Source organism: Hippopotamus amphibius, chromosome 11, assembly GCF_030028045.1.
Source record: "Hippopotamus amphibius kiboko isolate mHipAmp2 chromosome 11, mHipAmp2.hap2, whole genome shotgun sequence".
Lineage (NCBI taxonomy): Eukaryota > Metazoa > Chordata > Mammalia > Artiodactyla > Hippopotamidae > Hippopotamus > Hippopotamus amphibius.
Genome location: NC_080196.1, coordinates 67,677,509 through 67,703,795, shown reverse-complemented (window position 1 = coordinate 67,703,795; position 26,287 = coordinate 67,677,509). Strand labels below are relative to the sequence as shown.

Below are 26,287 nucleotides of genomic sequence, written 5' to 3'. Positions count from 1 at the left end.
TAATAACTGCAATTTCATTAATTAAAAATTGCAGGAATTGGTTGTAAAATGAAAGCGGTAGAGTAAGGGAAATTACACGGATATTTCACGTCGCCAGTTCCATCACTCCCAGAAGGAACCCTCCCGCTGTCTGTTCTCCAGGTTCGACCCAGAGTCCTTCAGGACCAGCGTGAAAGGACACTACCGGCTTAGCCCTCTCGCACTTGGTCTACGTTACTTTTCTCCTTTCAGGGGACCCAAGAAGCCCAGTCTGAGGAACCTGGGATCCTACACTCTCCCAGGGGCTGCTCCCCCTCACTGGATTCCTGTGCCTTGCGGCCCCCAAAGGGATCCCAGTCTTTTCTGCCAGAAAGGGGCACGGGTGGCGGGGGGGGGGGGCTTCCAAACAAGGCCACCCCCTTTTTCGCTCCCAGCTTTTTCGCTCGCAGCTTTGGCGTCGTTGCTATTGTGTTCTTTAAAGTGGGAAAGAAACTAGAGCTGGGGGGCGGGGGGGGTGGGGTAGAATCAGATGTCTCCGAGGCGAGAAATAGGGAACACTATTTTTCCAAAGTTTAAGGGGAAGGAAACTTCACGTGCCGACAAACAATGGCAACCGTAAAAAGGACCACCTAGGGCCCGCCCACCTACGCTCTTTAGGCGCTAAGGGTGGAGACTGCCCCCGCCCCCGCTCTTCCCTTCCCTCTTCACTCACACACTAAAATCAGTCCCTCCAAAAGGCGCCTAGTCCCCTTTCACCCAACGACCTGCGCTTTCGGTCGCGTCCGCCCAGCGGCTCGCCTAGTCCGGGGCCGGAACCGGGCACTGAGGCCGACTGGACCGTCCCGGCCCCGGGAGGCGCACGAGGCGCGGAGGAGCAGCGCGGGCGCGCGACGCTGGCCGGCCCGTACCCAGAGGCCACGGTTTTGGATGGGCGTTTGCAGCCGCTCCTCTGCCTGCCCTGATTACATCTACCGGAGACACCCTTCTCCCCTGCGGGATCGCGGCTCCCAGGTGGCCCTCCTCTGCCTGCCCTTCCCTACCCCAGCCGACTGCACTTTTTAAGCCAGCCCCAGGCCCAAGAACTCCCGCATGGCCCGCCACCCTCACCGACCCCTGCTTCCAAAGCTTCCCGGCCCTCCCCCATCGGTCCGTGCGCCCTCTCGGGACCGGGGTCCCGGCAGCCACTCACCGCGAGGACCAGCAGGAATTGCCGGCAGAGGGCTCCGCTCGGGGAGCCTGTGGGTTGGGCTGCCGCCATGGGAGGACTCGGAGGCAGGTCACCGGCCGAGGCACCCGGAGGCCGGGTTGGGAGGGCACGGCGGCGATAAGACCTCGGCCCGGGCGCAGGCTGGGCCGGCCGCGCAGGAGTGCGAGGCAGAGGACGTGGCGCGCGAAGGGAGCAGCTTTTCTTCTCGGTTTTTCTGAAGCTCCTGCCTCTCACCCCAGGGGCTTTTCCCCTGACCGAGGGTGGGGCTCCAGGCGCGTCCGAGAGTCACCGATCGGCCCCTCCTTGGTATTTTCTTAAGTCTTCATTTCTGGAAGAACGTTAACAGGTGGAAACTCCCTCTCGCCGCCACCCTTTTACCTGTGCTAGGTGTTTCTCACCGACGGACGCCACCTATATGCCCCACCTCTCCCCCCCACCCCGCCCCGGTATCCGCCTGGAGGATTAACAGCTGGCCCGGCCCAGCAGACACCCTGACCGTACAAAGACTCACTGGCCGAGCGCGCCGGGCCGCAGGAGGGGGCGCGGACCCGGGCGCGCTCCCGGCCCCGACTCCGCCCCGTGCGCGGCTGTCAGTTTCAGACCCGCAGAGGCCGCCTGGGAGCTGAAGAGGTCGCGTTTTGTGTCACATTTGCCTAAGGCCCACCTATTAGGGGGCTGACCTCAGGGAGACTATTTCATACCCTCTTTGCTGGAGTTAATTTACTGCAGGCATCCAAGTGCAGTTCGGACAGAGTTTTCATCTGTGGCACACCTTTCCTGGGGTCTAGTTTGGGGGGTGGTTGTTGATTTTGTTGTTGTTGTTTTGCTTTGTTTTAAAGAAATGTCATGGCCAGTATAGCAATGATACAAGGAAATTACAATAATTAATTAATTGATTAATTAATTAAAGTAAGGGAATCCAGGCATCAAGGGTGAGTTAGTACGGAAAATACATCTCTCGAGGTCCTAGACATTGCTTAAATGTGGCCTTCTGATTTTCTCCAAGACCCTCCTTTGTCTCCAGTTAAAGCCAACCACTGACGGTCTTATAACTTATCTCCTAAATTGGACTCCTGGACGTCTGAGATTTCTTTTTTCCTTTCCCACCACCAAAACCAGAGTTTGTGGTAAGAAAAGAAAAAGAATAGGGTAAAATGTATGTTTTGGTTTGAAGTATATTTAAACTAGGTGAATTATAGGAGCACTTAACCTAGGAGATTAGAATATAAAAGGTATGCTTGCCACTCTTCAGAAAGCAATGACGGGGCATTCTGACTCATCCCCTGCACCTCTTTTCAATTACTGGCTTAAACCAGGGAAATCTGACCACAAAAGAGAAACTTGTCTGTCCATTTCATTTGGTTTGTCTATGCAGGGATGTGTGGAGAAACCTGTTTGAAAAGTCAGCCATGACACATTTCAGCTCTTGAAAACATGTACAGTCCTAATAACATTATACACAGAGCCAAAATTATTATAATATTGACCATATACTTAAATTCAAAGTATCATCAAACAGTACCTGCCTTACATTCTGTGTATTAGTACCATACATTCTGTGTATTAGTACCATGCTCTATTTTATTACTGAATGACACATCATGAGCTGTTCTGTTGTCTCCATATTTACGAAATTTATCATTGAACCGCTGTGTGTAAGATAAGCCTGGGTCATCAGCGTGAGACTATGGTGGATGTCCTTCTGTTTCCATATTTTTTAACCCTCATGTTTTTCCAGCAATGATTTCATAAACATACCTCATCCTGTTAATGATGATACCATGATCTCTAGCAGGAAGCTTTCCGGAGGAAGAGAAGCAAGCCAGTTTCAGGTTTGAGACATCTACTCAGGCTGTCATCATAGTCCTTGACAATAGGACATTTCCAAACTCTTGCCCGCCCCTCAACTTTTAATGCCTAAGGGTGGTTCATGTTTTTCCACATTCCAGAAAAGGGGAGAAGAGCAATTTGAAAAGAATTCACCTTAGATATTTTGATCTTTCACACTAGGTAACTTATTGAGGCTACGAAGATGGTGATTTGTTTGTTTCATCATGAATTATTTTAAACAAAGAAATGAAATATAAACTCTAAACAAGGGGCCCAGTTAATTTAATAGATTTAGATTAGACTGTTCGGCTTCTGAAATAGTTTCTTCTGTAATACAATCTTGCAACAACAGGTATAAATTTGAAGAGACAAAGAAATATGGGAAGAAGAATTTTTTAAGAATGTCTTTTGGCTGTGAAGATGCTTTTGCTGACTCAAACTGGTTTTCCATTCTGCTGTACTAAAGGCTGTACTGGACCAAAAGTCAGGACCAAGTTCCTTTGTTTCTTGGGCTGCTCATGTAACCTTAGCCCTCAGCACTCCTGTTTGTTAAGTAAGATAATTAAAGTAATACAGGATGCTGTCTATGGCACCTTCCACATCTCAAATTAAACTACTTATACTCCTTATGGCTTATTTTTGAGAGGTTGGCTAGAAATAGGTGTTCCTTTCCAAATAGAAAGAACCAGAGTTACCCTTCAAAAACTGAACAAACAGCAATCTCAGGCCCTTGGGGCACATCTCTGCAACCTAGCTTTACAATTTTCTAATTTCAGAAACCAGAAACTGAGCATGTTAGTGGCAATGAAAAATACCACTTACTGATATGTACACACGGACAGCTCTCTTTGAGCTGCCTGATTCCTCTGCTGAAGCCTGGGGAGAAGGGTCCATGTGGACATGTGATCTTTAGGCTGTATCTGTCTTGGCATGGCAAATGACAGAATGGAACCCTAAAGCAAAGGAATACAGACCTAAGGGGGGAAAATGAGGTTGAAGGACATTGTCTAGTTATTTTACAGGTGAAAGTGGTGAGAAAAACAACAGATAACCATAATGAAATGAGCACAATAAAACTATTTACCTCTCAGAGTTGTTACAAGATTAAACGATGCAGAATAAAACCTAACATATTCTAAGAGCTCTGTAAGGGTTGCTTAATATGGAGCTCTCATGGGAGCTTCCGCCCACTGCTACCTTTCCTTTACAACCCACTCATCGCCCACCCCACCTCAGTCCTATGACAGTTCCCTAGTTCCTGTTCTTCTAGTACCTATCCTCAGGTCCTGCTCTAGGGCTGAACCCCAGTGTTAATTCACTCACCACTCCCAAGTCCCTCAGCCTCCTTCTGCTTGACGTGACCCCCACATCTTGCCTGATTCAAAAGGATTAACTATGCAACACTAAGATGAGATGCCACAGCTTGTGCTAGTTTTGTACTTGGTGAAATTTTGGATCATTTTTATTTCAACATTGAACAAACATTTATTGAATGTCTACTGTGTATTCCCATAGCCCTCTTGGCATGCCGTCCTAGTACTGCAGTTAACATATTGAATAGAAATTCTGTTCACTCTTTCTATTTCTCCTCTTTACACTGTAAGCTTCTTAGGGCAAGGACCATCAGAACTCTTTTATGATAGGAGAAAAGTTTTTTAAATGCCGCATTGTCCAATAAATAAAATATTTATTTTTCAATGCTGTTCATAGTTCTTTGAAGTTCGTTTCAAAATTGACCTCAATAAAAGAGTGTATTAATCAAATTCAACTTCTGTTACCTTTCAAGATATATTTTTGAAGTAAATAAGGGATAGAGTATGAAATAAACAATAAGTCAATTCTTATTACAGTACTTTCACTTAATAGACCCTCAATAAAAACAAGCCAGTGAGTGAATTCTGAGGCAGTCGTGTTGAACAGAATCATGTCTGCTCTTGCCTTTAATAGATGCCATTGACATGGGGCACCCTGGAGAGCTATGAACAAATATTTCCATAAAACCACAGAATTTTCAGTTATTTGCTTTGCTAACTAATTTGACAAGTATTTATTCAGTATCTACTATGTCTCAGGCATGTATCTACTATGTCTCCGTCACGCTCTCAGCACTGGGAATGCTGTGGTGAACAAAACAGAAAGGGCCTGTGCTCGAGGGAAACGCCTACGGAAGTGTAATTGGATAGAACAAGTACTCTCCACCCGTGATTCACCTCATGCTGACTCTTTTGTAAAAGAAAAGACTAATCTCAAGTTAAGTGCAAAATGAAATATACACAGCATTCTATAAGGATGAAAAATCACCAACATAAGAATCACTTGTTAAATCTGCTCCTGGATTGTGAACTGTTACCTTCTTCTGAAGCGGACCTCGGGATAGGAAACTCACCATTTTGTAGATCACTTCACCTAGAACATATTTGCTTTTGGCTCCTTAGATAGTCATGTCTCCTGTTTTCTTCTTCCCCTCATGCTCTGTCTATGCGTTCTCGTCACCTGGCTTCCTCTGCTTGATCTGACATCTAAACATTGCCACACACAAATACATCTGCGTTTTTTCAGATCGCTGTACTCAGGAGGCTCATTTTACCGTAGGTGCTTCGTATACACTCTTGCCTCTACCTGGAACTTTCTTCTGTCTCTGGCCTGGCTAGCTCCTGCCCATCCTATAAATAGCAACTTTTATTTTCTCTCCCACCAGGTCAAATCCTCTTCGACCAGGTCAAATCTTCCTCATTAAACAGTTGCCTCTTCTTTAGAGCACTTGTCACAATTACAGAGTTAAATTTGAGTAATTATTTGCGTAGTATTTGTTTTTCATCAAAGACTGTACATTTCCATGACTGCAGTTGAACTTTTTTGGTTCTCCCTGTATCTCCAGCACTAACCATCATGAATCCTAAATGAATGACTCCTGGGAGGTTTTTGGTAAGTAATTGTTTGTTTTTCTAATGTTAATGTTTATTGGCCTATTAAAATGATGTCTTGAGTCAAATTTAGCAGGGTGGGAGTTCCTAATCTGATCTCAAACATAATGGACATGTATTAGTATATTTGTTAAAATGTGAGCTGGGCCTACCAAGAATTTCTAGTACGGTGTTTGCACAAGAACAGACAAATAGGCTAAAGAGTTTTAACTTAAAATTCAAAAAGAGACTAGTGCAGAAATAGAAACTTAATATATGACAAAAGTGTGGACAGCACACACCACTAAAAAAGGAAGAAATTATTTAGTAGTGTCATTAGGAAAGCTGATTCATTATTAGACAAAAACAACTGATTCCGTACTTAGCACCATGTACAAAGTTGCCTCCAGATGAGATAAACTTCCTGTGGTGACAAAGACATAAATTAATGGAAGACAGTACAGAACACCTATATGACCCATAGGTAGAGAAAGATTTTTGAAATAACACCCAAAAAGCATATACCATAAAGAAATTTTAAAAAGATACATTTGATTACATTAAAATTCTGGCTTTCTATTCAATGAAGGACACTGTGAATACAGTTAGTAGACGATAGGTTGGGAGAACACACTAGTTATGACTAAAACAGGCAAGGGAATATATCTAGAATGTGCAAAGAATTCCTACGCATGACAGGAATCACAACAGAAAATAATGGGCAAAGTGTATGACCAGGCATTTTACAATAGAGGAATCTCAAAGCCTACAAAGTATATTTTAAGAAACCAGAGAAAAGTGCATATTAAAATCGTAAAATATCCTTTACATCTGTTGGACTGACAAAAATTAGGAAGCTGATGCTCCCTTGTCAAAGTGACTCCCTGATTAAATCTAACTCTCCACCCTCCCAACTGCTACACACTCAGTTGAATGTGGCTAAACTCATATCCAAGTTCAGGAGTTTCACTCTAAGGTCATGATAGGTATCTTAAGTAGGTGGTAATACTGCCCAGCAGTCTTACTCTGTTTGCCTAGTCCATTCACTTCCCTTCTCTCCTTGGCAAAATGTTCATGTCTCCTTATTTCTGCTCAAGCCTCCCAAACACCCTCCTGTATCCTTAGTTTCCATTACTGATTTAGCTTTCTATTTCACAGGGGAAATAGAAATTGTCAAGAACTACAAGCTTCCCCACACCTACCCACCTGCCTGCATCTGTGCCGTATATATATTATACACAGCCTTTTCTTCTATACTGTGGAAGAACTGCCTCTGTTCGTGGCTAAGGCCAGCGTGTACCCTTGGGCATTCTTTCCCATCTCCTCCCACCTACTGAGAACATTTATCTAGCAATTCTGCTCCTTCTCTCCTATGTCCTCAATTTAATCCATCTCTATCTTCCTGAAGTGTATATAAACAAAACGAATTCCTAATTACAACACTGATTTGTAATTGCAAGTATGGAAATGTAATTGCATTTCATAAAGACAATTCTATGTGACTCACTCCAAAGAAAGTAATAGCAGAGATTAATTTATTTAACTGTGGTAAACGTTTTCATCTATTCCATTTTGGGGAAGCCAGCTAAAAAATATGGATAGATACAGAGATAGATAGATAGATAGATAGATAGATAGATAGATAGATAGATAGATAGATGATAGATAGATAGATAGATAGATAGATAGTAGATAGAACTATAGATATGTATAGATATCTTGATGAAGATTAACATGTGGTTACCAGGGGTTCTGGGAGGTAGGGAAATAGAGAAATCTGGTCAAAGGGTGTAAGCCTTCAGATATAAGATGAATAAGCTCTGAGGATGCAATGTACAGCATGGCGATAGTTAATAATACTGTATTGTGCACTTAAAATTTGCTGAGAGAAGACTTTACGTGTTCTCACTATACACACACACAAAATTTAAGTACATGAGTTGACAGATGTGTTAATTAACTTGACTCTAATCATCCTGTCGTACAGTATGCAGATATTAAATCATCACTTTGTATACGTTATGCATACCAGCTTTGTCAGTTATACCTCAATAAAACTGAAAAGAAAAACAAATCAAACCATTCCCCAAACATTCACCTGGTCAGCAACCACGTTAGTGTTCTTAGCCTGCCCCCACCCCAGGTCCAGTCCCAGCAGAGTGGACTTTCTAGGAGGCACAGTCACTAAAAAAACAAAAACAAACAAATAAAAAAAGACCTGTTCAGGTACTTCAAACCTTTTCTAGTGTTGGGCCTCGAGGCATCCCCAAATATGCCACCCTGGCATAGTGATTATTTTGAGTTAAAGTTATTTAAGAAATGGCCATTGTAAGAGAGATACTCTAACCCTCCTTTCTGTCTCTCTGAAAGCAGGAAATAAATCTATCCTATGAAAGGTGCTCTCCTGCATCTGGAGGTAGAAGGACACCTTATCGCCAGAGACAGGGAATTTGGGCTGAGAATCCTGTGTAAACAAGCCTTTTTACTTCTTTAATTTACTACTCCACGTCCAAATTCTGTTTAGATTCTTTACTAAGTAAGCACCCAAAACCTAAGTTCCTTTGTCCTTCACTTCCTCACCAATTTCTTGTTTCTTTGCCTAAAAAGTATAAAAGCTGCCTGCTTTGGCCACTTCTTAGGTCCATTTCTATGACACTTTTATGCATACAAATTAAAATACGTTTCTTTTTCTCCTGTGAATCTGTCTTGTGTCAATTTTAGTATTAGTCCGGCACAAAAACTCAAGAGGGTAGAGGGGAAATTTCCTCCTCCCCAACACTAGCCTTTTCAGGGGCTATTCTTAATACCTGGCAACTGTCTTTAAAATGTTTTCTTCCCAAGGCTAACATTCTGAGTGCCCTTTATACAGTTTGCCACTGTTTCCTGAAAATTTAAATGTACCTCTTTTCTACTTCTCACTTTCTTTCCTCAACATAAATAATATAAACCACCTCCTCATTCTCTGAGCTCTCCTTTTTTTTTCATTTTTTTCTTTCTTTTTTAATAACAAATTTATCCAGATATAATTCACATCTTTTTTCACATTCACTTTATTTCATCCAATAGAGTGGGGGATTGGGAGGGAGAGAAGGAAGGAGGCGTGAGGGAGGTGCCTAGCTAGTCCTTGTTGAGCAGAGGAAAGAAAAGACACTTTGAATATTCATGTGGAAAAATGTATTTATACCACTAGTTACTTAGATAGAAAACTAAATAAAGAGTGATCCCTGCTCTAGATGGACTTCCAGTATTTCGGGACGGATTACATGGGTATTAAGTAATAAGTAGTGGGAGGAGGGAGTGGAGAGCATCATGTGTGTTCTTTCTTTCCAAATTTGAAACCGGAAGTATCTTTTTGGAACTCCCATAAATATCTCAAGTTCAAAATATCCCAAACTGAAGCCATTATCTTTCCATAGCAAAACTGTTTTGCTTCTCTCCTCGTTGTGGTTAATAGTTTCATGATCCTCCCACTTGCTCAAGAAAAAAAACTGAGAAGTCATCCTAGACATCCTCTAACTTTCACATCCCATCAGACTCCAAGTGCTTTGTTGTGCTTAATCCCCCAGCTCTCATCTGGGCCACCTATACTGGTCTTCCAGATCTACAGACTCTCCAATCCAACCTCCCTAAGCATGGTTTTCAAATTGTGTTTTTTGGAATTTTAGTGGATCTTGTTTTTTGCTTGTTTCATTTTGCTTTTGGTTGGTTGCTTTTGGCTTTGCTTGGCTTGGGAATCCTTACTTCCATCCCACCTAGGATGTCTTCTTCCAGTTTGCTCAGGGAGCCTTCCCTACTTGCCCATGGAGGCAAAGAACTTTGAGTCTTCTGTGTATGGACCGGCTTTCATATGTGCCTCTGTAATTTGTTATCTGACCAAACTGTTGTAATTATTCTATTTATAAATCTGTCTCCTCTAGAGTGCATTAAACTTCCATTCTTTATATGCTCAGATAATTGCAGAATTCTGGGTTTGATTTATGTTTGGACAAAGAGTGGATGGTATTATTAGTAGCAAAGGTAGGAACAACAGGAAAATGCTATTTTGTGCAGGAGTTAAATAATTTGCTTTTTGATGGTACTGGGTTTGAGATTTCTGTGCGCCGTCAGGCTGGAATAATTAGTAAGCGATATGGGTGTGAAATTCAAGAGAGACATCCAATCTGAAGATGCAAACTTGATCATTTTCAGAATATAGATAGGGTGACTCCAAATGAAAGCCATCCATCTCTTTAACCCATTGATGCTGCTGTGGAGAAGATGGCTCTAAGGTGAGGAAGACTCTGTGTGTCTTCTACCTTCCCAAGGAAATGTACCACCTGAAGATTGAATTTACATTGTAGAAGGATGTGAGTATGTAAGATGTTTAATACAAGTTCATAGGAAGTATTTTTCCTTTTAGGATTTATAAGCTAAAAACACTTTTCCATTGTATTATGGACCTGAGAAGGCCAAGTCAGAAATGTTCAGGGCATAACCACTGGTCAGCCTTGGATTTAAATCCTTGCTCTACGAAAACCTAGCAGCCTGATCTTGTTTAAGTCAGCTAACCTCACCCAGCCTCAGTTTTCTTATTGGTAAATGGAACAATTAACCCCTAAACTTGGAAGTATGTTATTAATATTTTCAATGAGATAACATTTGTGAAAGTATCCTGTAATGCTTGCACATAGTAGGTGCTCAAAAAATGTCTTCAACAAACATTTATTGAGTTCCCTCCATGTTTCAGGCACTGTTCCAGGCACAAAGATCCCTGCCCTCTCAGAGCTTACACTCAGATGTGTGGTGGGGATAAAAAAAAATAAACATAATAAAGAAGCGAATTATATTGTGCACCAAATGGTAATATAATCCATTTTATATTGAAAATTCACGTAGTGTAAGTAGTCATAGCCTTTAACACTTGCAGGGTGCGGGAAAGTCATCAAAATAAATAAGTTAGTTTGGTTGGAAAGAGCAGCCCTTTTTTTATTATTCTGCTTTTGCAAAGATAAGAGCACAACAAATACATGGCTTTTCTTCCCTACCTCCACCTTCAGAAAACAGTAATATGGGTGTCAATTGGCAGTTGACAGCCTTCTTATCTGAGACATAAATGGCAAGCCTCACAGGGCCTCGGCACTGGCAGAGACCCTGGGGAAGTCACTTGTCACTTCCAAGCAATTGGGGGCCTTTGGGAATATCAACTCAGTGTTGTCAGACCTGCCAGTTTTTCAAGGAAAGTCACAAATTTGCATTTGGGGTTTTTAATATAGGAATTTATTCACAATTTTTTCAACTGTGAAAGCTTCTCCTCTTCTCCCCTCAACCCCCCTCAGAATTTGCATGCTACATCTAGCTTAAGGATGTAATCAGGTTTTAATCTCTGAAAAAAAACTGAGGTTTTATTTATGTCACTTTTAAAATAAGTTCTAGCTCTGCAATATTTTATAAAATTTGGCAAGTGAAAAAGTATGTCTCTTCACTCAAATTATTATATAGTCCATTAACTATATTTTTTAATTGGAGTATAGTTGCTTTACAATGTTATGTTAGTTTCTGCTGTACAACGAAGTGAATCAGCTGTATGTATATACATATCTGCTTCCTCTTGGACCTTCCTCCCACCCCACCCCCATCCCACCCATCTAGGTCATCACAGAGCACCGAGCTGATCTCCCTGTGCTATGTAGTAGGTTCCCACTAGCTATTTACTTTGCACATGGTACTGTATATATGTCAATCCTAATCTCCCATTTAGTCCCACCCTCCCCCCCACCCCCGTGTCCACAGGTCCATTCTCTATGTCTGAGTCTCTATTCCTGCCCTGCAAATCATTATAGAAGGAATAAATATTTTGCTAAGAATCTTACTGACCTGGAGCAGGGAACATTGGTTAAGAATAAGAAACAATATTTTTCCTGCATATTTGCCCTTAGATTACCTCCTATCATTATTAAATGTCTTCTTTAATTACAGTGCCTTGATTTTGTTCAGATGAAAAACCACATTTCTCACTCTCTCTTGCAGATAGGGATGGACAAGTGACTAAGTTCTTCCAAGGATATGTAGGCAGGAGTTGTTGGAGAGAGCGTCTGGAATCACTCCCTAAAAGGAAAATCTTCCTCCTTCCTCTTTTCATCTGCCTCAGACTCAGATGTGATAGCTGGAGTTGCATTAGCCATCTTGTAATTGTACAAAGGATGGTTGAGCAGAAAAAGTGAAGGCTCCTGGGACATTGATGATATTAAGAAGTCTCTATATATGTCCAAGACTCTGAACTTGTTTTACGTTAGTGAAAATAAACGTTTACCTATTTAAACCACTTTATAAGAAATTGATTCCTTACAAGCGATTGCTTAATTTGAGATAATTAGGAGGGAGAGTGAACTGGTTGTAGTTCCATTTGGGATCTTGGGGGAGGGACACAAAGAAGGGGGAGAAGTCAAGGGTGATGCCCAGTGTTATGGCTTGGGCTATGGGAGACACTTTGCCCTGAACAGGCAGGATCAGGTGGTACATGACTTTCAATAAATAAATAAATAAATAAATAAATTTCTGTCACCAAGTAGCCTAATACAAGTCCTAGCCAATTCACTGAGATCATTTTTAAAATATCTTTTTATATAGCCTCTAATGTGGAAGAGCAGAATTTCAGCAGTCAATCAGCATATGGAATCACCATTTGTCATAGAGCAAAACCATAAAACTGTCTTCTTTGCTACCTGCTGAAACCTCCTCAACTTCCTGTGTTTGTTAAACTCACCTTTACTCATTTTGAAGTCCAGTTAAGTTGGCTATAAGAAACATTTTAGACTGCGATGTAATTTGTTGGATTAATTAATAGGAAAATAAATTGTACTTGCTTTTATTTACCTATAAATTAATTAACTCAAAAATGAGATCATGCCTCAGGCTATTAGAATGCAACCAAACATTGAATCCCTCAGACTTAAGGGAACACATCCATTTGATCACACAATCTATAGGGACAGAGATTGAAGCAGTGGAAATAGTATGCTAAATCTTAAAAGGGGTGTCTTAAAATTAGGGAAGATGTTTTCATTTAAGTTTTTAATTTAATGCATCAATTGAGTACTAAATGCTAAATATATATAGACTATAGACACACACAAAACAAATGAAAACCCTCGTCAAGCACAGATGTAAGGGAGAACACAGTGATGACTGAAACATCATCCCTGCATTGAAGAACATCAGTTTGGCTGATAAAACCAGCAGATAAAATCCTTTTTATAGTTGAGGGCATTGAAGTAAATGAGATTCCATGACTTGTACAGCAGGTTAATAGAAGAATCCAGATCCTCTTACTCCTAGAGCCATGGCTCTGACAAAATCAGGCTTCTGACTTTAGAGAGAATAGATGAGAGTATTTTCAAGTGGAGAAAAGGTACACCTTTCTGACTTCCATTAAATAATTAATACTTCATTTTGCCTCGAGACTGTTTAGAGAACAAGGAATTATCTTCAAGACCAATCATTTTTGAAATCCTGGCCAAAAGAAAATGAGTTCCCAAGGCAGATTAAGTTTATTGAATCATGACTTAAGTAAAACAATTATTTCCATCCAGTCTCTGTTCTCTCCCTATATCAGATTAGACTAGCTATATTTAACAGAAAATCTAAAATTTCATTGCTTAAACACAGAAAGGTTTAGGGACTTCCCTGGTGGTGCTGTGGTTAAGAATCCACCTGCCAATGCAGGGGACATGGGTTCGAGCCCTGGTCTGGGAAGATCCCACACGCCACTGAGTAACTAAGCCCATGCACCACAACTACTGAGCCTGCGCCCTAGAGCCCGCGAGCCACAAATATTGAGCCCATGTGCTGCAACTACTGAAGCCCGCATGCCTAGAGCCCAAGCTCCACAAGAAGAGAAGCCATCACAATGAGAAGCCCGAGGACTGCAATGAAGAGTAGCCCCTACTCACCGCAACTAGAGAAAGCCCATGTAGCGACAAAGACCCAACTCAGTCAACTAAATAAAAAAATAAATAAATAAATTTAAAAAACAAACACACACACACACAGAAACAGACAGGTTTAGTCACTCCAGTGGACAAGTCTACAAGCAGGAAACCCAGAGCAGGTTTGGAGGCTCCACAAAATCACTAGGGATTTAGGCTCTTTCTATCTTCATGCTCCACCCTTGTCAACAAATGGCTCATGGTTTCCAGTCTGAAGCATCATAAAATGGCTGCTTGAGCACCAGGCATCACATCTGTGCTCTAGAAATCATGAAATGCAATTAAGGGAAGCAAAAAACAGAACAAAACAAAAACAAACCAAAAAAGCCTAAAATCATCTTCCAGCTGAATCAGCTTCTTTTAAACACCTACTCAGAAACTTCATACACAGCAATCCACTTGCTTCTCTGACCAGAATTTAGGACACATGACACTTAGTTCAAGGGTCTGGGAAATAATGCTCTCTTAGTGAGGCACATAGCCATCCTGAATGAAATCAAGCTGCATCTCTAAGAAATAGCTAGGTTAGGGGATGGCTGGTCGACAATCAGCAGTCTCTGTCACAACTGTCACAAAATATCAAGGGATGTCTCAGTGGCAAATGTCCCTTTAATATTTAACTTTAAATATATTTAATATTAAAACATCTATACCACATATTTAATTTTAATATTATTTATTATCTATTTACTATAAAGTAATAATGTATCTTTTAAATTTAAATGCTAAAATTAAAATAACTCTGAAAATTTGTCTTCCTTTCTTTCTGCATGGTTTCCCAGTCTGAAACAAAAAGAAATAATCGTGACAGAATATGGTTACTCAATAAAACACAACTGATTCTGACAGCTTCCTAGCCACACCTATAATACTCAAAGTCAGCTACACCCAGAAAAACAAAAGCTTAAAAAAGTACATGATGATGAACTGGCTCAGTAAGAAAAGAGTACAAGTCACCTATTTGCCAGAATGATCTCAGGATACTGTGAGTGTGTTGCTTAAACTATCCAGGTTACTCAGGTTGGTTTTTAAACATAATTTGGTAAATTTGTTGCATATACCTGACCAAAAATAATGTCAAAATATGATTTTTTCCCCTTAATTATGGATTGGCAAAATAAATGTACTAAGTAAAGTGGCAGTGAATATGCCATGTACCTAAATTTGGTTACCCTATGTGACATTGTATACCCTCCAATATACAGCACCATAAGGTACAAAGTTCACAGAGAGTCGGTAATCCAGGTACAGAAGAACACAGAGTGGGGTGGGGACATTGCTGTGTGGCTGGACAGAAAAGAGATGGTCTTGAATTGGGGTCACCAGGTGAGTTGGGACTAATTTCCCTACCATGTGGCAGCCATAGACCTACCTGCTCCCTGAGACTACCTGTGTACTCACTCTAATTAGCGAATTATGTTGTTCATCTATTAGTTTTTGCAGGTTCCAATCAAGGGATCACCTATACAGTGCTTGTCAAATTTCATGTACAGAGTGGTCTCCTGGGGGATCTTGTTGATATGCAGATTCTGATTCAGTAGGTCTGGGGTGGGGCCTGAATCCACTTTCTTCACCTGCTCCCAGGGGTTGAGAACAACACTGAGTATCAAAGACCTAGTACACAGGTGAATGTATACACCGGGAATGACTGGAGGGCCTCCCCCTAAGAGTCTTTTAGTTAGTGGATCTGAGGAGGGACCCAAGTGTTAGTATTTCTGGCACATTCCCAGGCAATGCTAATGCCCCTGGTCCAGGAATCACACTTCAAGACCCACCGATTTAGAATTTCATTATGGATCGCAGAGAAATGGGAAACATGGTAGATGTAAAACAGGAAGCTACCTCTCCCGTAGAATGCCTACTATGGACGCAAGGTCTTTGGGAAGTTGGATTTTAAATTTTATGTAAATGAACTACATCAATGTCATCCACTCAATTACTAAGTTTTCTACATATTGTAAAAGAGACAAAGCCAAAACAAGAAAATTCTTTCATTTCCACTTCGGGTTAGAGGGTTCCTTTTAGTTTTTCTTGAACTATACCTGGGAGAAAATAATTCTATATGAATGTTTGATATGAATTCTAGGTAAAAACTTAGGTATCGCAAAGGAAGCCTTGAAGTTTCCTTTTAATAATAGTTCCATGATATAACATTTAACAGTCCCTAAACATGAAAAACAAAACAAACAAAAAAACACTCCACAATTACAGGTATTCATTGTTGCACTCTGACAATTGAACTCTCAAAAATTTGAAATCTTATGTATTCTCAGGCCAAATAAAGAGGATGGTCGCACTTATTTTTAATTGTTTTTTTCTCTAAAGTTACTAAATAATTTCTAACTCTATAGATTGATTTTATAAAGGGCATTTTATTCCTAACAATCAAAAAACTTACTTTAAGAAGTAAAGATTGTAAAATAATTTGATCTACCCGCATGAAATGCATATTATAAATACACTTCGCACTTTAACATTTCTTACACAATTATTCTTATATATTTAAAAGTGATTATTATTTTATTGGTGATGGCAAGGATTTGACATCAAGTATGGTTTTTATTTTTTATGCAACACTATCCTGTCAAAGAGTTTTTTAAAACTATGCTCTCTTGAATTTACTGGTCGCTACAACGTAAACAAGGGTCTATCCATTCATAGTAATGCTTTCTCCTGCTGTACTAACTACGCAGAAAGACAAATGCAGTGTCTGGCCAAATGCAATGTTCCTTCAGATTTATTAGAAAAGCAGATAAAAGAGATTAGAAACATAGAGCAATATACACAGTTTGTTTCATTACCCTAATCTAATTGAGGATTTTCAGCTAGTACAGAACTTTTATAACAAACACACAACAAAAATGGAGTTAGCTTTTCCTCTCTCTGATAATGAAAGTCCTCAACTATAGAACATCTATTGTGAACATTTCCCAAACAACATAGCATATCCCATTCTCTGAAAGTAAACATATGCATAGATATCAAGTTTTACAAAATATTTTTAATAAACCTAGGAGGAATTAAAAGCTCAGTAAAGTTAAGAAAGTATTTAACAAAGCTCATTTATAACAGATGAATTGTCATCGGTCTTGGTGTTTCCATGGCATTTTTTCATGTGAAATAGTTTGAGATCTTGATCAAGATAAGAAAGCTTTGATTGTACATTTTCCCTAACTACAAATTTAATTCTTGAAAACAATTCAGAATGATTAACTTACTGACAATTAATTAACTGACAATTAAGGTACATGAAATAATCTATAACATACCGTGTTCTATTAACAAACTAAATTTGTAAAACAGTCCAGCAGTTTCATAAATTTCATCAGTCATGCAATTATCATTTAATTTTGAGTGTAAGTAGAGAGTGACTTTGAATTTCCTAAATAAATCAAAAGGCATCATAGTTCCCCTGTGAGGTAAATTTTAGTGGTATTTTGAAAACATTTAAAAATAGTCAAAAGTGCTTAATCCAAATTAATTTCCCACACATTCTAATAATTCTGGTCATAGTTTTAGAGTGCCTTCTCTTGCTGATTGAGAAATCAGCCTTTGCCCTTTAATTGTACTTTATGTTTAGATACAAATTTTCTCTTTCATACTTAAACAAATTTAAGAAATATGAAGACATAAACAAACATGTAAGTTAATGTTCAACTAGTGATTTTTAATTGCTCAGCAAACATTCTGCACCTAAGTTCAAGAGTATAACTTAGCATGTTATTATGATATATTTCCAAAATTTTAATATTATATTTTAAAATTTCAAAACTGGTATCATTTTCAGAATAACATGTACATCAGATAACAGATATTCAGAAACTGCGTTACTCTCCAAAGTTACTTTACTGACAATGGCTGTAAAAATCACACGTGGCAGACACCTTTTAAAATAAAGTCTTACTTATTAAAATTAGTTTTTTATTATGCTCTAATATCTAATTTCATATCAAGAAACACCTTTATTTAGAAACTGTGACTAAGAATAAGGAGAATAATCACAAAATTTAAGAAATTCAGATACTCATTTTTTTCAAAGGTTAACTAGCTAATAGATTTAAAAAAATTTTTTTGTCTGAATGAGAAATTTCCTTGTAATATATACAGTTAATGTTTACAATCTATAGCGTTTGCCACAAAACACTATTAAAATACTATTTAAATATATGCCTTCTTTCTAAATTAATAAAATATAACATTAAAATGCAATATATTCAAAATTGTTTATTAACTCATGTTTTCATTCTTTTATCCATCATCATTCAACAAATGTTTGGTAAGAATCGTGTTAATAGATTTCAATTTTTTAGCATATATATGCCAGACACTTTTGCTGATTTAACATTTTCTGAAAGTGATTACCAGCGAAGCCTGAGTATTAAGTTCCAGCAGGAATAGTCATTCAATCTTAAGCATATCCAAAGGGCTGAGCACTGGGTACCAGGGTTGCAAGCCTATTGCCTGCTGGGCTAATTCCCCAAATGCTTGGAGATGGTGGGCCTGTGTCAAACTAGAGAGAGCATGTCCTCGCCAAGATATTCATATTTTTAAAAAGTAATAATACATCCTGGTGGGCAAACAAGACAGATTTGTGGGTTTCAGTCAAACCATGGGCATCAAGGCTGCAATTGTTTCATGGAAATCCTCTCATGTGATCCTTAAAAAAAAATCTCAGCAGCTCAAATTGTTGTGAGCTTGTTCTGGTCCCTGTCTTTCCAACAATTCTAGAACCTGGAGGAAACTGATAATGCATCCACATGGACAGAGATCCCAGGATCGAGCTGGGAGCACCTCTGCAGGGTCAAAAATATAGTGAGAGATGAGCTCCTATCCACCAAATCAAAGTCTGCATCAAAGAATCCTTCCACACAGAGCCACTCGGGTAGAGGAAGCAATTCTCTGGCACCAAAGACAATACGTCTAAAAGCATAATTCTCCCCAAGATTTTGAAGAAAATATTTAATTTTCATCTAAAATAAAAATGTATTTTTCATTAGCTGCCACAATCCCCAGCTCCCCCACGTACTCTTCCAGAGCATACCAAGTAACATAAGTTTTCAAATAGAAGGTGCAAGAAAGCTCCTACTACAGTCCTGGAAAGAGCAATATGTACATGCACATAAAAGGAAATTAACAATGAAACATTTGTTTCTAGAGAACATGGAGGAAGTTGTCTCAGACAAGGAGAATGAGAGGGAGCTTCCTATTTATAGTATCCTTATCAATACACAACTGGAAGTTTATCTTCAATAAACAAACCCTTTAGCAGATACTGCTATCATTTTACATTCAATAAACTCCTACATATGCATGCGCAGATGTTACTCTATTAAAAAGCACATTTATTTCTTCACACATGTCTTTGCTAGTGTCCTAAATTTGGGTTCCAGATGATCTAGAAAGTCAAGCCCCTCTTCCTCCTGCCGATCACTGCAGCAGCCAACCGAACCGGCCACAGACCCTTTTCCTTCATAGTTATAGGAGCGAACGTAGTCTTCAGAATATTTGCGCTCCTCGTCTTGTCCGCACAGATACACCTTCTGTATCGAAAAAGAGCACATTTTATTATAATTTTTTAAAAACACCTAAACCTATTAGCATAAAAATAATGTCTTTGATTTACCTTTTACTGTTTAATTTTTAATCACAGTGTGTCCTCTAATGGATTCCTACATATAAAAAATGCACATGATTGGTCTGTATTATATTCACGCTTAAAATATAACAAATACATAAATGCTCCACTGATGAAAACGAAAGCTCCACACACATCACACAACTAGCTAGCCAACAATTTCCCATTTAAACATGAGATTTGTATAACTGCAACGTATCTCTGCAACTTCTTCACACATTTGGGGGAAACCAATATAGGCTCTGATTCTTATGTTCAATACACTATTATATACTGATAATAACACAATATGTTAAACTGGCTAATATTAATCTATATTGACTCATCTGAACATACAACAAGGAACTAAAACCCAAAATAAAAGCTTAACAATCTCTCTGGTTGCTGGTGATAGTCAGGACTTCATAATCACATGAAGGATTCAACATACTAAAAATATTTATAATTTGTGATCCACACAGTACTCTATAACAAACATTTCATTCTGGGTGATTTTCCTGGCAATTTTTAGGGAAGAAGCTATCAGTCTTTTCACACTTCCTAAAGTATAAAATGCCGGCATATGCCATTTCTACATCAAGTTTTGTAAACCCTATTTTAAAAATTGAACTTTACAAGATCATTTTTCTCTTTGGGTTTGGACCCAACATCCATATCTATGATAATTCAACATGAAATAGGTGATGAGCTCCAGATGTGAGAGGAGTAAAATTTTAGGGAAATCCTGATTTATAAATAGTGTTTAACTTTCATGTACTATGAACTTGAAGACACTGGAACTTACTTCGCCAAGCTGAGGTTGGGTGAAGCTATGCCATTCGCTGTATGTGTATCGGCCGGTGTCCGTCACTCCCTGTCCTACGCCCTTGACTGATTCCAAGGTCTGATGTCCTCCTCCTTGGCTGGGATCCAAAGCGTAGCCTTTGACCATCTCAAAACTTTGCTGTGTTTTGACTCCCTGGCCACCAAGTGTGCCAACAGACATGCTTGTGTCACAAATGTTGCATGTCTGTGTGGGGAGTCTGATATTTGCTTCCTAAAATGAATAAATCAAATTGAAACTAACAATTTTCTTTCATTTATTTCCCATCATGGGCAAATCACTTACCTGCTGTGCCTCTCTGTTCCCCATACATAAAATCAGGTTAAGAACAGGACCCATATCATAGATCATAGGTGTTTTAGGTTAAATTGCATCTTCCTCCCCCTACAACATTCATATGTTGAAGTCCTAACCTCAGAATGTGATCTTATTTGAAGATAGAGTCATTCTAGAAGTAATTAAGTAATTCAGATAAAGTCATACTCAATTAAGGTGGGTCCCTAATCCAAAAGGGGAAAGTTGGACACAGACACATACACAGAGAATGTCATAAGAAGACTTGATTTATGCTGTCATAAGCCAAGGAACCACCAGAAGCTAGGAGAGAGGACTGGAACAGAGTCCTAGCCCATTCAGAGGGAGCATGGTTCTGCAAACTTTGATCTATAATTTCTAGCCTTCAGAACTGTAAGACGATAAATTTCAATTAAGTCATTCAATTTACTGTGCTTTGTTATTGCAGCCCTAGGAAACTAATACAATTAAGAAGTTTAAATGAATTAGTACATGCAGGGTACTTGGAGCTCTGCTTGGCATAGTAAGTACTCAGTAAGCATTAGTGGTTATTATTATTGTTACTATTTTATGTAATAATCAACCATCATCATTGAACCACCATGCAAAGGAAAGGGAAATCTGACTTACCGTCACTTCTTCTCCGGGTCCTTCAGTATTTGATACAATCAAGTTTTGCTGGGCTACATCCTCTGGAAAACATTTCTTTATTGTTCTCTTAGCAGTAACACAGATACATGTAAACAAAATACCTAAAAAATAAAAATATATAAGTAAAAGAGCATTTTTTCATGCTGGTATATATTAAATCATTTGAATCACATGGTTTGTTTTAACGTTTCTTCAGATAACTTTTAAAAATTTATTCCATAAATTGAGATCTCTTTGGGTCATAAAATTTAAAACAGAATATTAGCAAATGCATTAGTATACAGACCAGCTCTGTCTTAGTGAGGTTATGTTATTAGGCTAAATAAGAAACAAACCAACAAAAAGTAAGAAAGATGAAGTGAACACGGTTTATTAATAGCTCTCTTCCCAGGTCCAGAATTAAATGCTTTCCTTATTTCCTCCACACTGAAATAGTTACTTCATTTGATTGGAATTTAAGTTAGTATTATTGGTATTTAAAAACTACATAGAACAACTCAAAGATCTTAGAATCACAAAACAAAGAATATTAGACATAAATCAAACAGGAAAGGCAATTATGTAAAATCAGTGCCTGGTTTTGAAAGTGTACATTAAGTGCTAAGAGGAATATCCAGTTTAACCTGAAACACAAATCACTGAATGCAAGGTAAAGATTATGGGAAAAGCCTGTAAATGCAAATAGACTGTGTGTAGTCAAATAGATGGTTAAAAATGAAAGAAGGGAGGAAGGAAGGTAAAAGGAGCAAAGGAAGAAAAGATAGGAGAGAGGAAGGGAGGAAGAAAGGGAGGAAGGAAGGGGGTAAGTCTGAGCAATGATTTCCATCACTTTTGCATCTCCAAAAACCAGTCTGCAGAATGCAAAATCTTAGGATTCTGTGCATCCATTACTTTTTTCTCAGTGGCTCAGCATAGGACCATTTCCCCCACATTGGAGTCTTATTAAGATGTATGCTAAATCACTTCAATAATATACGTCAATAACATTGAGCATAAACATCTAAGTAAATTTTGGAACTGCTCTCTTCACTGACTGTTTCTGTGCACTCAGTACACAAACGTGGCTGGCTGAAAGACGATAATATTTGGTATGGGAGAGAATCTTAACATTAATTTTATCCAAACTTGTCACTTCACACGTGGAAAAAAAGAGCTTAAAGAAGAGGAAATGATTTACCCAGTGTCTCACAGCTAATTATTGGAAGAACTAAGGCTATGGTTCTGAAAATTACTTTAAATTTAATCCACTCTTACTGATACGTTTGTTCTTCTATGACTCAGAGCCCCAAGCCATAGAGTTTTCTCAAGATTTTTAAAAGGACACATTTATCAAAGGCTATAAATGTCATTAAAGGGAAGAACTGCCATATATTTTTTAAAATATTAGACATTTCAGCTAACACATTCTAGATAATCATACTTACATAACAGCAATGCAGAACCCAACACCATGGCAAGAATAGCCCATTTTCCAAGTATTACATTTGATAGCGGAGCATCTCTTGGAAGTTTATAAGGTATTCTACATTCAGATGGAACTCTACAGTCACATACTCTCACTAACAGCTCGTTTAATGCAGAAGTGCCATGTCTATCTTTTATTTCGATAGACACAGGATAAACGTTATAATCAAGATTTTGCCGTTCACGAAGAATAGCAGTTTTACCTATGTGAAAAAAAAGACAGATTTTGATTTCTTGAAAAGCCAGGAAAATTAACTGATATTGCTCTGTGCTTATCTATACTATTCTATATTTAATATGTTATTCAAATACTGTATATTAAAATGGATTTGACTGTTTTCTGAAAGATATTCAGAACAAGAGTCTAAACATAAGTATATTATTCATTGTTTTAAAAAACAAGGTATTATCCTCTTTCTGGAAACAATCAAATAATCTACTAAAATTAATATTTATTTATTATAGTGAACCAAGGTGAAAGTCTAGACCACCAGCCATCTTAAGTTCCCATTGTTTAGAACGTTTAGCATAACTGCATACCATCCGTTGATGTCTCTATTGTCCAAAGTCTCCTGGCAGAATCACCAAGAATGAATTCAAAAGGTGACCCATTATCAGCTCCACCTCCTTGATATTCAGGTTTGAGAACAGCAAAATTCTCATTTCTCCGACAAATTGTCACTTGTTTTTCAATCTGTGGTGGCTGATTCTTATCTTCCAAAAGAACTACTACTGTCCCCGTGCAAGATCTGCCATCTAAGAAAAACAAAAAATAGGATATTTCTCCACTTAAAAATTTATTTTCCACAATTTCTATGATGTACAGTTGACATCTGCTTTCTACTACTTGTCTAAACATGAATTTCACACACTTTCCGAACCACAAATACCATTGCTAAAAGTAAAAATAGTGACATTACTCTTCCCTGGAGATGGGTAGCTGTATCAGATGATATCTTGAGGTGCTTTTTAAAGCTAAAAGATATGAGATTATGAGTAATACCACTACAGAGTTATCAGTTAAGAAGAAAGTTGATTTCTTACATCTTTCTTTAGGAAGAACATACATTCCGGCTTAAAATACAAACATTTTTACATTAGGTCACAAGCACTTCCTTGACTTCCTCTCCTGACCTTTTTCCTCATGTACTCTTTGTTTAAACTTTGTAGAACTGCTCATCAAACCCAGTAGTTGTGCTCCTTCCTGTGTGCAGCTTGGGCCCATTCTATTTCCACTGCTGGGAAAACGTTTCTCCTCCTCTTTGCCTGAGAAAACCTTGTTATCCTTTCAAAATCCATTCAAATATCACCTCCGCATGAAACTTGCTGTGACTTCTGTGGACTATGGAAACCACAGTCTCCTTCAATTTCTCAGAATCCTTGGTTTGTCTTTGGCTCACGCACTGAACTGTGGACGTGTTCATCCTAAGGGCTAAGTTGTATTCATTTGGATGGCCTAGTGATCTGCCCAGTATTTCATGGCTAACTTAAAACAATACTAACACACTGAACATAATGCACTTACTATTTTTTTTTTTTTTTAATTATTATTATTTTATTTTTTTTTTTTTGGGGGCTACACCAGGTTCAATCAACTGTTTTTATACACATATCCCCATATTCCCTCCCTTCCTTGACGCCCCCCCCTCGATTCCCCCCCACCCTCCCTGCACTTACTATTTTTATACTTTGTAAAAGAAAATTAATTGAACTAACCATAATAAGTTGCACACCCACCTTAATTTAATTAATGTTTTTAAGAATAAGAACTCTCACTCACCTCCAGCTCTCCACTATTATTGGCCTAATGCTTCACACATAAGTCTAAATAAATATTTTTAATTAACATAATGCCCGTTACTGGTGTTTAAGAGATAATGAATTGTAGAGAACATGTTCAAATTTTATAGTTTGTAATAAAATTACAAACTACTATCAATGGTAAGCTTTCAAAATTGAAACAAACAGAAAAGTAATTGGTGAAATTTCTCACTTTTTTTGCTTTGAATGCTGGTCTAAATTTTGGTGCATAAATGTTGAATTTATGATAAAGACTACCATAAATCATGTGAAAATGTAATCTGTTTTTTCTTTTTAGGTTGAAATAACAATTAAGCCATATCAGGTAGTGTATTTCAGTGAAATTTTTTCTGTTGAATAACTAAAAAATTAATTTATTAAAAGTGCCTTTTAAATTAATTACTTACATAAGGTAACTGCAGTATATACCTATCTAAAAACATTCTATCTGAACAAGTTTTACAATATCTAGAAATTAAAGAGATATACAGATTTTATTAAAAAAAAAATCTGCAATAGCATATAGACATTTTGGGACTACCGTAAATTTGTAACTAAATTTGAATGCAGGTAAAAACTTCAAAACCTAACAAAGGAGTGAGTAATGGGAAAAACAAGCTTTTTTAATTAAAAGAAATACTACATGTGAGTCAACATGTGTGCTATGATTTTACTTTTTAAAATTTAAGCAGAGAACTATTTCCCTTTAAGGAACAACACAAATCACACTATAAAAAAATCCAGTCCCTGGTGGCGCAGTGGTTAAGAATCTGCCTGCCACTGCAGGGGACATAGGTTTGATCCCTGGTCCAGGAAGATTCCCACATGCCACAGAGCAACTGAGCCTGCGAGACACAGTTACTGAGCCCATGTGCCACAACTACTGAAGCCCACGTGCCTAGAGCCCGTGCTACAAAACAAAAGAAGCCACCACACTGAGAAGCCGGTGCACTATAATGAAGAGTAGCCCCCGCTCACTGCAACTAGAGAAAGCCCCCATGCAGCAGTGAAGACCCAACGCAGCCAAAATTAATTAATTAATTAATTAATTAAAAATACATTAGAAAAAAAAATCTAAGAAAGAAATAGGATTAAGACTCCATGCTTCCAATGCAGGGGGCTTCAGTTTGATCCCTGGTGGGGGAGACTAAGATGCCATATGCCGCAGTGCAGCAAAAAAACAAACAACAAAAGAAACTCAACCAGCATTTATCACATAAATGATTATTTCTCATCACAGTCTCTGTTTCAAGCATGTTGTTAAAAAGGGAAAGCTTGAAATTTTTAAAATGGATAGTAGTTAAAGCCACAGCTGAAAACAAAGTCCTAGATGCCTTCTAAAACTTTGAAAGACTGATTGTAAATTTTTTCCTTACTTTGGGGAAATTGAGCAAAAAATAAATAATTACTGATAATAGTTGAAGACTGTGAAAAGGTAATTGAGTGTATATGTTTGTCTACTTCTAAACCTTATTTTAAATTAAGCGAATGTCAAGTATCGGTAAGTGAGGAATGTTATAATCTTGGGCCTAGAAAGTACATCCTCGGTTAACTAAAATCTAAACTTACAACCTGTCAACAGAGGGTCTCTGAAAAGCAAGAGTCCCCATTGCTATTTAAATGCTTCCAGGAACTGGTGGAAGTTCACTGCGTTATGAGTCAGCCCACTCCACGTACAGAACTTTTTAATTAACCATTAGAAAGTTTTCAGGTTCTTTCTTATCAGGCTATGATATA

At 38.5% G+C, this 26,287-nt stretch overlaps 2 protein-coding genes across 5 annotated transcripts in view; both read right to left on the bottom strand.

Annotated features, from left to right (window-relative positions):
• The window catches only part of DSC2 (desmocollin 2), a 36,672-nt gene extending 34,993 nt beyond the window's left edge, over positions 1-1,679 (bottom strand). For 2 of the 3 annotated variants that reach the window (XM_057699251.1, XM_057699254.1), the window contains exon 1: positions 1,169-1,677. In XM_057699251.1, coding sequence (XP_057555234.1) covers positions 1,169-1,237 — 69 coding nt within the window. In that variant the 5' untranslated portion in view covers positions 1,238-1,677. Of the gene's footprint in view, positions 1-1,168 lie in introns of all 3 variants that reach the window. The other variant, XM_057699252.1, reaches the window with a different exon arrangement.
• A 15,185-nt stretch (positions 1,680-16,864) lies between these two features.
• The window catches only part of DSC1 (desmocollin 1), a 33,256-nt gene continuing 23,833 nt past the window's right edge, over positions 16,865-26,287 (bottom strand). Inside the window, exons 12-17 of one of the 2 annotated variants that reach the window (XM_057698095.1) lie at positions 23,291-23,506; positions 22,711-22,953; positions 21,266-21,387; positions 20,303-20,554; positions 19,507-19,552; positions 19,213-19,423 (exon numbers count right to left, since the gene is read on the bottom strand). In XM_057698095.1, the coding sequence (XP_057554078.1) occupies positions 19,517-19,552; positions 20,303-20,554; positions 21,266-21,387; positions 22,711-22,953; positions 23,291-23,506 (869 nt within the window). In that variant the 3' untranslated portion in view covers positions 19,213-19,423; positions 19,507-19,516. Of the gene's footprint in view, positions 19,424-19,506; positions 19,553-20,302; positions 20,555-21,265; positions 21,388-22,710; positions 22,954-23,290; positions 23,507-26,287 lie in introns of both variants that reach the window. The other variant, XM_057698094.1, reaches the window with a different exon arrangement.